General features: G+C 45.9%; 1 protein-coding gene across 1 annotated transcript in view; it reads right to left on the reverse strand.

Moving 5' to 3' along the window:
• The window catches only part of itfg1 (integrin alpha FG-GAP repeat containing 1), a 158,579-nt gene that overhangs the window by 26,534 nt on the left and 119,545 nt on the right, over window positions 1–12,500 (reverse strand). Inside the window, 1 exon segment of the mRNA XM_062549756.1 lies at window positions 9,219–9,297. Coding sequence (XP_062405740.1) covers window positions 9,219–9,297 — 79 coding nt within the window.

Below are 12,500 nucleotides of genomic sequence, written 5' to 3' on the forward strand. Positions count from 1 at the left end.
TTTAAGCACAGGTGGACTCCAGTCAAGTTGTAGAAGCATCTCAAAGACCATTGATATACGTAGGATGCACCAGAGCTCAACTGCAAGCATGGCAACAAAGGGATATTTCAGCTTTTTACCTTTTATACATTTACTGTACAAAACACTTCAAACACCTGTTTTTTTGTGGAGCATTGGATCACTGTCAGTAGATTCGTGAGGAAAAAACGTACTGTATGTGCTTTTGTGTGTGTGTGTGTGTGTGTGTGTGTGTGTGTGTGTGTGTGTGTGTGTGTGTGGAAGCCGTTAACTGACTGAACGCCGCCTCATCCGCGGCTAGGTTTAACCGGCCCATTCCCCGGCTAGGTCAGTGAGGACAAGAGGCGCGATATTCCAAAGCCGCCTCGGTGTAGGCGTAAACATGTAAGAACTGGGTGTGCTTCATCCTCTGCCTGCGCGTTCTCTCTCTCTCACTCTCTCTTTCTCCTCCCCCCTTCTCTCTCTCCATCTTCATTTTCTCCTCTCTATTTATCTCTATCGTTCTCTCTACCCTCTGCAGCCCCCCTCTTTCTTTCTCTCTTTACCAATGTCTATGTCCATCTCTCTCCATCTTCATATCTCCCTCCCTCTCTCACCATCTCCATATCTCCCTCTCTCTCTCTCTCTCCATTCCTCCTGCTGCCCTTTTCAAGTCTTCTCTCTCCATCTTCCTCTCTTCCTCCACCCTGCTGCCTTTACAGCTCTCTCTTGCCTCCTCTCTTTTTTCTAACTACCACAGTTGATTTTTCTCAATACTCACTGTCTTCCCCTGGTTCCCTCCTCTCTGTCTCTCAGGGCTCCATCCACTCAGCCCTCTCCCTCGCTGCTCAGGGGTCCAGGTTCTGGGTGGATGGGGATCTTATGAGATGTCTATGCTGGGGCTACTCATGGCCTGTGGGCTTCTGAGGGTGCTGTAATGCAATGGTCGGAAAACTGATACAATAAACGAGTGCTAATCCTACCCCTCATCTCTTGCCCTTTTTCTGCCTTTCTCCCAATGCCTTCCCTTTCTCTCCTTCTCTGCAATATTCTCTGCTCTCTCTCTCTCTCTCTCCCTCCCTCCCTCCCTCCCTCCCTCCCTCTCTCTCTCTCTCTCTCTCTCTCTCTCTCTCTCTCTCTCTCTCTCTCTCTCTCTCTCTCTCTCTCTCTCTCTCTCTCTCTCTCTCTCTCTCTCTCTCTCTCTCTCTCTCTCTCTCTCTCTCTCTCTCTCTCTCTCTCTCTCTCCCTCCCTCTCTCTCCCTCCCTTCCTCTAAGGTAAAGGTCTCTCTCTCAAATTCAAATTCAAATTCAAAGTTGCTTTATTAGCATGACTGTATGGGAACTGCGTTGCCAAAGCTATTGTTACATACAACATAACATACGAGAACATAAGAACATAAGAGAAAAAAAGAAACACTCTCTCTGCTGCTGAGATAGAGGTGTATCTATCCCCCCCCTCTCTCTCTCTCCCTCTCTCTCTCTGAGGTAGAAGTAGCTTTCTCTGACAAAAGCAGAGGAATAAGTCCCTGTTTTCTCTTCTCCTCCCCTCAGGTATTTAATGATTAGATTTCTCTCCATCCCTTTCTAATCGTTTTCTTCTTCAACTTGTCTTGGCGCTTTGACGGTTTTATCTCTCCTTTAATGTTTGCCTGTGTGCGTTTGTCTTTGTTCGCCCGCTCTGCTTCTGTCTCTGTCCATTCTGGATGATAATTAGTCTGTGTCCTCTAGTCGGTGGCGAGAGTGATGGGGAGAAAGACAAAGACGGAAAGCAAGAATAAGAACAAGAGAAAGAAGAGAGAGGGAGAGAGAGAGAAAGATAGAGAAAGTGTGTGTGAGAGAGAGTGAGAGATAAAAGAAAGGGAAATGTGGCAGAGAGAATTGTGAGGTGAGTGTACTGGTTTACGTCATGAGGGTATGTGGAGGAAAAGGCACGCACAGTCATAAAGGGATGAGGTGAGGAGGCCATGGTCATGGCAACGCGAACACACACACACACACACACACACACACACACACACACACACACTTAAATATGCACTCTCTCATGGCAATGTTCCTTGCAGAAGCATCACTTTTTAACTCACACAACGTAGTCAAATCTCTCACTGAATCACTGACATAAGATTCAAATGCAGACACATCCACTCCCTCACACACTTACTGTACATACACACATACTGTAGTGTACACTATATTGACTGTTCCTTTGACTCGGTTTACTCACACTATAACTACTGAACCAGATTTTGCTCACAATGAATGTTGGTGTTCAAAAATCGGACAGCAATTTCCTGACAGATCAACAAACCTGAGGCTTCCATGCTGTCCAGTGAGCAGCAGAGGCCCTGGGCTACTGCCCCCTTCATTTTCAGCACAGTGGCTAGCACAATTTTATACTCCAACACACCCAGAGCCAGAGGAGTTAACACCTGTCAGGTGGCTACGCACTGGGTGACTGCGCAAGGAACCCAAGATAAGATAAAAATGCGTCTCTCTCTCTCTCTCTCTCTCTCTTTCTGTATTTTTTTCTTCTCCAATGAAAAACTGACACATCCATAAAAAGCCACACGCACACACTTGCACACTCATATTCTACACACAAAGAAGCAATTCAAATGACTGCGGCAGAAAACAGCATTATGTATCTGATCAAGATGTTCTGTTTGGCCAAAGAGTCACAGTGGGTTGGGACGGTGAATGACACCCTTGTAAATTTCCGGGGCAATTTGCAATAAATGTCCAATAAACGGTGGCCGGGTCGGCCCAGGTTTATGGTCGAAGGGAACATCTGCTTCCCCCGGCCCGCAAACACTAATGGCGTCGCTTTTCTCAAGGAGGAAGGAGCAGCTGCCTCTAGTTACTAAGTAGCCCACACTAATGATGCTCCTCTATGGTGCTATCTCACTCACACATGCATACAACACACACACACACACACACACTAATAAGGACACTCATGCAGAGGGACACTCGTATACACAAGAAAGGCTAAATGTATCATACTGTACACTAAATCAGTAGTTGACAGCCATTTTTTTAATAAAAATTTTCAAAGAATTACTTTCTTGGGGGCACAATATATAAGCCCTTTAAATTCAAGCAGTCTTCAGCCTACTGGTCTGAATTAGCTTATCAACATCACCTGAATCAAGGGTTAGCAAATACATTTTTTTTTGTCAGGTCAGACCTTAGGCTAATCAAACAGTTGAGTGGTCCAACATAGACTGCTGTGTCTTTAAACGGTTCTCATCCACATTTCCGCTTTGCCTCGCTCAAACTGTTGCCCCACATTACAATAGTAACAATCATAATAATAATCATAATACAATACAATTACTATACAGATCTTGCTGCTGGCTATGTAGGCTAAGCACGCCTTGACATTTTTGGTCAGTGTCAAAATGCAAAGTTCCATAGCAACTGTTCCCCTGAGGATCGCACAAAACTACAGGCATGATTTTCTTGAAAGCTGGCGGAAAGCAGTGAGAGAAAACATATGGGGCTTTTTTAACATATTTTACACTGCACAGGCTACAGGCTACATACTTTCACAAGCTAATAATGTAAGGATGAATTGAAGCTTAACACTGGAGAAAAATATTTTAATCTTATAATATTCATTTTTAGGAAATTTAAAAATATATATTTTTAAACAAAGCCAGGGAGTTAACAGAGAGGGGCTAAAGGGCTGAATGTGTGTGTCTGTGTGTGTGTGTGTGTGTGTGAGCTGAAATGTGTGAGTATGCTTTGTGTGTGTGTGTGTGTGCGTGTGTGTGTGTGTGTGTGTGTGTGTGATAAGCAGCACACTGGAGCCTCCACCTGTCTTCCATCTCATTAGCTCCTGGACAGACCCCACATCTCCTGCTCATCTCCCCTGAGATGGCCCCGGATCCCTCTCCACTCTTCCTTCTCCTCCTCTCCACTCTTTCATCTCCTGCAACTCCCTCCCTCCTTCCCTCAACTCTTTCCTCTTCTCACCACTATCAGAACTGGGTCTCCATTTGTGACAGGGGACAACACAAGAAAGAGTGGGAACATGACTGAGAAGAGAGGGGTTTAGTGTCAAGGGAGATGGAGCTATATATATATATATATATATATATATATATATATATATATATATGTATATATACGGTATATTAGTGAGAGAGAGAGTGAGAGAGAGTGAGAGAGAGAGCATAAATAATGTATTCATTCATTCAAGCTAATAAAGCGTCATTTGATTTGAGAGAAAGAGAGAGAGAGAGAAAGAAAGAGAGAGAGAGAGAAAGACTCCCTAGGGTGTGATCCACAGAATAAATATGCTTGAACCGAGCGAATGTATTAGTGTTCAGTGAGAGGCCCAGGGGACCACAGCCCTGCCCAGTCAGTCAGTCTTCACAGCAGCTTCAGTAGCCAGCCAGCCAGCACCACCACCACAGCCAGACCCAACATACTTACAGCAGCAGCACACCACATCCGCTACAGCATCCAGCCCCACCACAGCCAGGGCCTTCCATCCCCACATCCCTACTGCATCCACAACGATGCATCCACAACGATAGCCCTACATACACACCAGAACATGAGATAATTCTGTCTATGTCTGAAAATACCCCAACCATCCTTAAATGACCATAAGTAGTGCTGCAATGACCACCCCCCGACACACACACACACACACACACACACACACACACACACACATACACTTCACTAAAAGAGGACATTACATATTCTCCTCCAACCAGCTCAGCTCCCCCCACCTCCCTCTTCACCATACAGGCTCCTGCACTGGCAGGCTCCTTTCCTATGTCCTGACTGGCTCAGCGCAGTATAATTGCCAGTGTAATTATCTCTCTATGGTTCCTGGAGCTCCCGCTGCACTGTCTGCATCCCAGCTTCCAGACACTATGAGTTCAATTCTATTAAAGAAAAATAGCCCAATCAGCGGAAACCAGCCACATTACATTTTTTGTTTTAGTTCTATGATAACTTTTCCAATTAAGCTACGATCCATTTCAAATCACCCCCAACCCGATAAAAGTGAAAAAGTATTCACCTAAGCCTTGACCACAACGACCCTCGACCAGCCATTACCCTCAACCTGTTGTCAACCACCCCACCCCATTCCTAATCCCACCAAACACCCCTTAGTCCATAGACTGCACCCTAACCAGACCTCATCACCACAGACTGCACCCTAACCTCCCCTCAGCACCATGGCCTCCCTAACCTCTCCTGTTCACCACTGATGGCACCTTTGCTTCCCCTCTCTGCACTACTAACGGTGCCTTAGCATCCCTTTCAGCACCGTGGACAGCGCCGTACACACCTCAGCACCACGGACAGCGCTACAAGCACCCCAGCACCACAGACAGCTCTCACTCCCATGAGGAGAGGTCCCTGCTGATGCCTGATCTGTCTGTGAGCAGGTTTTATGTTTCCGCTCTCCAGGGTGGACTGGCAAAAACTGTTCAGTTCCCCAAAGGGTCTGTCTGTCTGTCTGTTCTTTCATGTCGGGCCATGTTTGTGATTTGCCCTTGTACACTAACATACCTGAGAGCAGAGAAAGCTCGCTAGATAGAGGGAAGATACAGAAATCTTTGACTAAAGATAGAGATAGATAGAGGGAGTGAAATACAGAGAGAGAGACAGAGAGAGAGGATTAGAGAGAGAGAGATGCAATGAAGGAGAGAGAATAGGAAAAAGGGAGACTAGAGAAGGTAAGAGAGAGAGAGAGAGAGAGAGAGAGAGAGAGAGAGGAGCTGTGTAAACACTACTTCTGTCATTCCTCTTTGTGGATGGCAGCTGGCACTGATCTCTGAAAGGACAACAGTTATCCCTGAGGCTGGCATCACAGGCCTGACAGCGCTTCAGAGGGGAGGAGGCGAGGCTGAGCGAGAGGGAATGGATGGGGTGGAGAGAGGTGGGGTGGGTGGAGAGGGTTGAGGGGGTGGAGAGGGTGCAGGAGTAGCACTTTGCACTGAAGTTTCCATCAAATCTCAGCTGAAATTCTCACATAACTTCCATGTCATGCTGCGATTAATCAATAAAAACAAACACACAGGTGCATATATCTACATAGACACACAAACACAGAGAAGAAACAACATGCATCCACTAAAGTATGATTGCACTGACTAACTGTGTGTGTGTGTGTGTGTGTGTGTGTGTGTGTGTGTGTGTGTGTGTGTGTGTGTTCCCTTGGTTGCTCAATTTATTGTCCTGCAGCAATCAGAGGGGGATCTGTGGAGGCTCCCTGGTTAATCCACAGAGACTAATGCATGTGGAGTAGGAGGAAGCCCTAGCAGACTATTCATCTGTGGGAAGACAGGAACACAGAGAGGGAGAGAGAGAGAAGGAGAGAGAGAGAGAAGAGAAGAATAAAAGCCGAGCCGTTTTTTTTCCTCAAACTCTCGGAGCAACGCAGAGCCGAGCAGTAGCAGCCCAAATCCATTATTTCCAGTTATCTGAAAATAATTTCTGTCCCTTTGGCCGTTTAGCGATCTATCTTTGAAATGGGCCTGTCACGTCGGCCTGCGTCGCCGCTGGAGATATTAACCGCGTGTCAGCCTCGCCCCTCGTCTCCCTCTCACGGCACTCTTCCTCTCTCCTCCTCCTCCTCCTCCTCATCTTCCTCCTACAGCGTCAGGAGGCCAGGGGGGCTAGGGGGGTGGGGGGCAGGCTTTAGATCACTTTAGGAGACCTCACAGGGCAACACTGGAGATGCAAGGGCCACCAGGAAGAGAGGAAGAGCAGAGAGGAGGGAGAGAAGAGAATATGGGAGATAAGGGTGTGTTTGAGAGACAGAGAGATAGATAGATAGATAGAGAGAGAGAGAGAGAGAGAGAGAGAGAGAGAGAGAGAGAGAGAGAGAGAGAGAGAGAGAGAGAGAGAGAGAGAGAGAGAGAGGAAGAGAATGAGAGAAAGAGAGAGAGATAGATGAGGAGACAGAGATGAGTGAGGAGAGAGGAGAGAGGCCTTCCAAAGGCCATGGTCACTGACCAGGACGGAGGAGGTGAAGGAATGGGGAGAGATGGTGTGGGGGGGTAAATGGAGGAATGGGGGGATGAGAGAGACAGAAGGACAGAAGGAGAACTAAAAAGCAGCCAAGGAAGGAGTGAGGGAAACGACAGAGCAGAGAGGAGAAAAGAGAGAAGGAAACTACAGAGCAGAGAGGAGAAAATAGAGAGAGAAAAGGCCGAACAGAGAGCAGAAAGGAGAGAGGGTAGAGGAGAGATACGGGGGAGATAAATTGGGGTGAAATGTGGGGAGGAGAGAGAGAGCAGGAGCCGACTGCCCGACCGTGCGTGTAATACACTCACACTTGTCCCTAAAAATAGACACGTCTGACTGGAGCGACTCATGCACGCCGAGCCATGCCACTGCGAACCAAAACAGACTGGTCACCTCAGGAAAGACAGACATAATAATATGCCAATAATAATAAAACTGTCATTTTAAAAACATTAGCGTTTAAGCAGCTTATTAGACTATGCTACCTTTGTATGACTGGACAAATGTACATCACTCATAAAAGATAAGATTAAGCATGACTGGACAAACGTATATCACTCATAAAAGATAAGATTAAGCATGGTCTTTTTTGCTTTACAAGAGGCTGGTAGCTGTGGTGCTATCTGATACTTCTGATGGGCATACGAAACCTGATCCCACAGCCACACCTGGCATTAAAAACACAGTTGCCTTTTCATTTAAAGACATGTTCTATCTATGTCTATAAATATACTATAGGCTTGCTGTATTCTTTAAAAAATTGGTATTCGGAGAGACGGGTGCGCACATCCAAAAAATTTTTTTAGACAGGTGCCAGACAAAAAACTCCAAAATAATTCTTTATTAGTTAAAAGGCAACATTTCGATCAACAGGCCTGATGAAGATCTGTTGATCAAAATGTTGCCTTTTAACTAATAAAGAATTCTTTTGGAGCCATTACAGTGTGCAGACCATCACCTTTATTCTTTAAAAAATAGGCCATTACGGTGGCCCATTAGGGACATAAAGGAGGTGAGGAGGAGACGAAGGAGTGTGAGGAGTGGGGGTTTGGAGAAGGACAAGGGCAGGGGGAGAGAAATGGAAGACTGGGAGAGCAGAGGAGCGGCGGGCTGGAGGGAGAGGAGGCGAGAGTGGACAGAAGGGAGGATGAGGAAGATGGATGAGAGGAGGTCAGAGGTGAGATGAAGAGGAGGAAGAGATTGGAAGGCAGAAGAGGCACTCTCTTGCCAAGGACCTATCTGTTTTACATCCCGAGGAGAGCCTTCAGCTTCTGTGAACCCCAAGCCTTGCTAGACTAACATTTGTCTGTGTGACCTCCGTACACACAGTCATCATAAGTTAACCGGCTGACAATACAATTGAAACAGATACACAACAATACACAGATGCGCACACAGTATTGTCAAGGCTTTACTTCACAGCAAAACCTAAGAAACTGTAGAAGCTGTTTTTATCCTTTCCAGTCACTTTCACAAAGAAATGATCTGCAATAGGAGCCAAAATGACAAAAAAAAAAAAAAAAAAATCAACTACCAACCCTTTCCCATTATGGCTGTGTGTGTTGTTGCGCTGTTAAGATCGAAAGCACGGAGAGCGCAGAGATAACCCAAGACTGAGATGGCCAGATGTGGTCAGATGGACGCTGTCCCAGCAAAGCCCTCAATTATCTCTCAGTCATGGGGCACTGCAGCAAGGACAGGGCCACAAAACTTCATTACCCATAAGTCTTGCTGTTACATGGTCTTTACAAAGTCCAACAGGGCCACCAATGCCAGGCGATTCATAAAAAAAGCCTCAAATGATCCTATTTTTCAGATTATAAGAGATATAACTGAGAGTGGCATGGTTGTATACATCAGTCTCCAGGGACGAAGCTTAATATGATGGGGCTGGTCTGATCATTCATCCTTTTGTCAGCCCTTCAAGTCCTTTCAGGGTAGAAGCCAAAACCATGCTTTAGAATCCTCCACTCGTCCCCCCTTATTTGTCTTTCTCACACACACACACACACACACACACACACACACACACACACACACACACACACACACACACACACACACACACACACACACACACTGAGGTGTGAGGAGAATTTTCCCAGACAAATTATATGATAAAAGAGCAGCAAACAGACACACTGTCCGGTCAAGACTTCCTGAGCCACGGATGAGTGTGCACCGGTAAATAAGGGAGGAATGATAAAAACTGTCCCACTCACCAGAGGCGTTCTTCAGGTAGCCGTTGGAGTCCACCGAGGTATACATGACATAAGGACCGGGCTGATTCACACCAAATGGCTGCCATGTGGAAAGAAAAACACACACACACACACACACACACACACACACACACACACACACACACACACACAGCGTTAGAACCACCGATTGCTGGAGTATTTCTAGAGTGCATGTTAAGATGAAATAGTAATGTACCTGCCGTGTACGTGCACGTGTGTGTGTGTGTGTGTGTGTGTGTGTGTGTGTGTGTGTGTGTGTGTGTGTGTGTGTGTGTGTGTGTGTGGGGAGGGCCTGACCCAGATAGAGAGGCTCAGGAGGCCATCTCTCTGACAGGGGAAAGAGGCTGGCATCCACCAGACCCCATCCCCACACATGATCACAGGCTGATGGCTAATCTACTGTAGCACCACACTTTGTGTGTATGAGAGAGAGAGAGAGAGAGAGAGAGAGAGAGAGAGAGAGAGAGAGAGAGAGAGAGAGAGAGAGAGAGAGAGAGAGAGAGAGAGAGAGAGAGAGATGGTGGGTCTATAACTGTATAAGGAAATGAGTGCAAGTGCATTGATGTACAGTAATGTGCATGTGCGTGCACAAGGCATTAAGATTAAGTATGTGTGTGTGTGTGTGTGTGTGTGTGTGTGTGTGTGTGTGCGTGCATGCGTGCATGTATGGTAAATATACAGTACAGCTGAAGTGCATTAGTGTAAGAATGTCCATAATGTAATGTGTGCATTTCTCACAACCGCAAACTGTTTTCTCTTAAGATGAAGAGCATACATGGGTATTGGGTAAACACCCACATCCATACACTGATACAGATACAGACAGATACTGTACACACACACACACACACACACACACACAAATATATGCACACAGGGACAGGGACACAGACACACAGACACACACACACTTCCATTAAGACCATAAAGTTACTCCTCTTCATCATATCTTAAAAAATAACAAGCCTCCTGCGTCCCTCCCTAAAGCCCTCTACAGCAGTAGGATCACACTCAAATCTCTCACTCTACAGGATTTCCCCCAAATAGCTGCATTTTTATCTGAGCCCAATAAAAAGCTCAATAAACAAACCCACTCTCATTTGCTTAACTGCATACACAAGGCTGCCAGAGACAGAACGCCACTAAAAAACAGCAGTTATGACCAACGCTGAAGGACAGTGACCGTTCATCTTCCAGCCCACTGGGGACTCTACAGGTCTACAGGCAAAGCAATCTACAGTGCATCTCCTCTAGCCTCCTCTCAAAAAGACACATAGGGATCTGATTGAGATCTGATGCCTGCCTCTTGCCGAAGCAAAGCTGCTGTTCTCCATTAAATAACATCTCTCACATTGGCCAGTACAGTAAACTCTGCCCTTCGTCAGAACATAACAGGCATACTGTAGCTGATGACGGGGTCCTCATCCTCAGAATTAGAGTCCCAGAACAAATGTTCCTCTCCGATATATATTCGCTAAGAAGTGAGGTACTCACTAAAGAAAAACATCTGCCAGCTCCTCAAGGGGGACACGTGGAAAGGACACAGTTATGCCCAGCACATGTAGGGTAACAAAATCCCCATAGCAGCCATAATGGCCATATTGCATTGGTTGACCACAGGAGTCCACCATACTGCTGCAGGGATCTAATGTTCTGGTGGTTCCAGAACAGTACCAACCAGAGTTCTTTGTGACAAGAACCTTAAAGGGGTTTTAAGACACGAAGTTATATGGGTTCCCCGTCAGCAACGTTGTGCATCAGCACTGACTTACCCCGCAACAGCGTCCTGTGAGCCGAGATCTAGCCGGTTTTTGATGCTGAAGAAAGTAGTCCGGCAAGTTTCTGGGGTCACGAAAGTAAATTGTTTTTCTTCTCAAAACCATATGCGTTCAAAAGAGTGATATATTTGCACCACAAAAACGTTGTCCAGGAAAAATTCAAACCTCGTTATCACTTACTTATTTTTCGCGATTCCTATCACTGCGCGCTACTGACAGCTGGACAACGTTTTTGTGGTGCAAATATATCACTCTGTTGAACGCATATGGTTTTGAGAAGAAAAACACTTTACTTTCGTGACCCCAGAAACTTGCTGAAGAAAATAGTCCGGCATCAAAAACGATCAAAAACCGGCTGGATCTCGGCTCACAGGACGCTGTCGGGGGGTAAGTCAGTGCTGATGCACAACGTTGCTGACAGGGAACCCATATAACTTCGTGTCTTAAAACCCGAACTATCCCTTTAACGCTGTAGAATAGTGCAAGTCATATACAGGTCCATGGAGATGAACTGCCAGGCATCTACAGTACTGTACGTACAGCAGAACACAATCCCAATTCCTGCCTAGTGTGCTTGAGAACACACCAGAGACTACATGTATGCGCTTTTGAGATTAGCCGATAAAGTCGTCAGTTTTTTTAGCTTAGCCGATGGGGCTCCCTCATGCAACACTCCCAGGATCCCAAGGAGCAGAGCTAAACATCATCTTGTCCTAAAATAAGAGAGCGATGTCTTTAGAGTCAGCGAGATTCTCCAAGATTCTCGCTCTCATTAAATATGCTCCTCACAGCATGAGGGCAATTCCCCCGACCCCAACTCCAACCCAACACACACTACACACACACACATACAGACACACACACACACACACTACACACACACACTACACACACACACACACACACACACACACACGTGCGCGCACACACACACACACACACACGACTAACAGATCACAGAGGAGGGTAAAATCATAACATGGGGAATACAAAGTGGAAGACAAAGTGGGCAAAGTGATCCCCAGGTGGTTGAACCATTAGCTCAATATAAAAAAGTGAAAGAGTCTGCTTTGATGTAGTGTAGAAAAGTACAATAATCCATTTCTAAAACTGGAAGGGCACTCAGATACGGCATACTGCACCTCCACCAAGGACACATGGCCAATGTTAACTAAAATTAAAACGTAAAAAAAACAGCTAAGGCTAAACACCACCTCCATGCCTTAAAACATAACAAAGTAATCCCCATGGCAGAGGTAACAGTATTACTGAATAATGCACATGCCAGCATAATGAATTTAAACGACTCATTAAAACCGCATGAGGAATGACACACTGCAATTTTCCACATCCCTGTGGGTCTTGTGAGACTAGCCAGATACAATTAATATGAACTAATCTTTCTGCCACCATAACCACTATAGACATCACTGACTGAAACGTTAACTTACATACTGACAATACATACTCTATACACAATGCA

This window comes from Sardina pilchardus, chromosome 11, assembly GCF_963854185.1.
Source record: "Sardina pilchardus chromosome 11, fSarPil1.1, whole genome shotgun sequence".
Lineage (NCBI taxonomy): Eukaryota > Metazoa > Chordata > Actinopteri > Clupeiformes > Clupeidae > Sardina > Sardina pilchardus.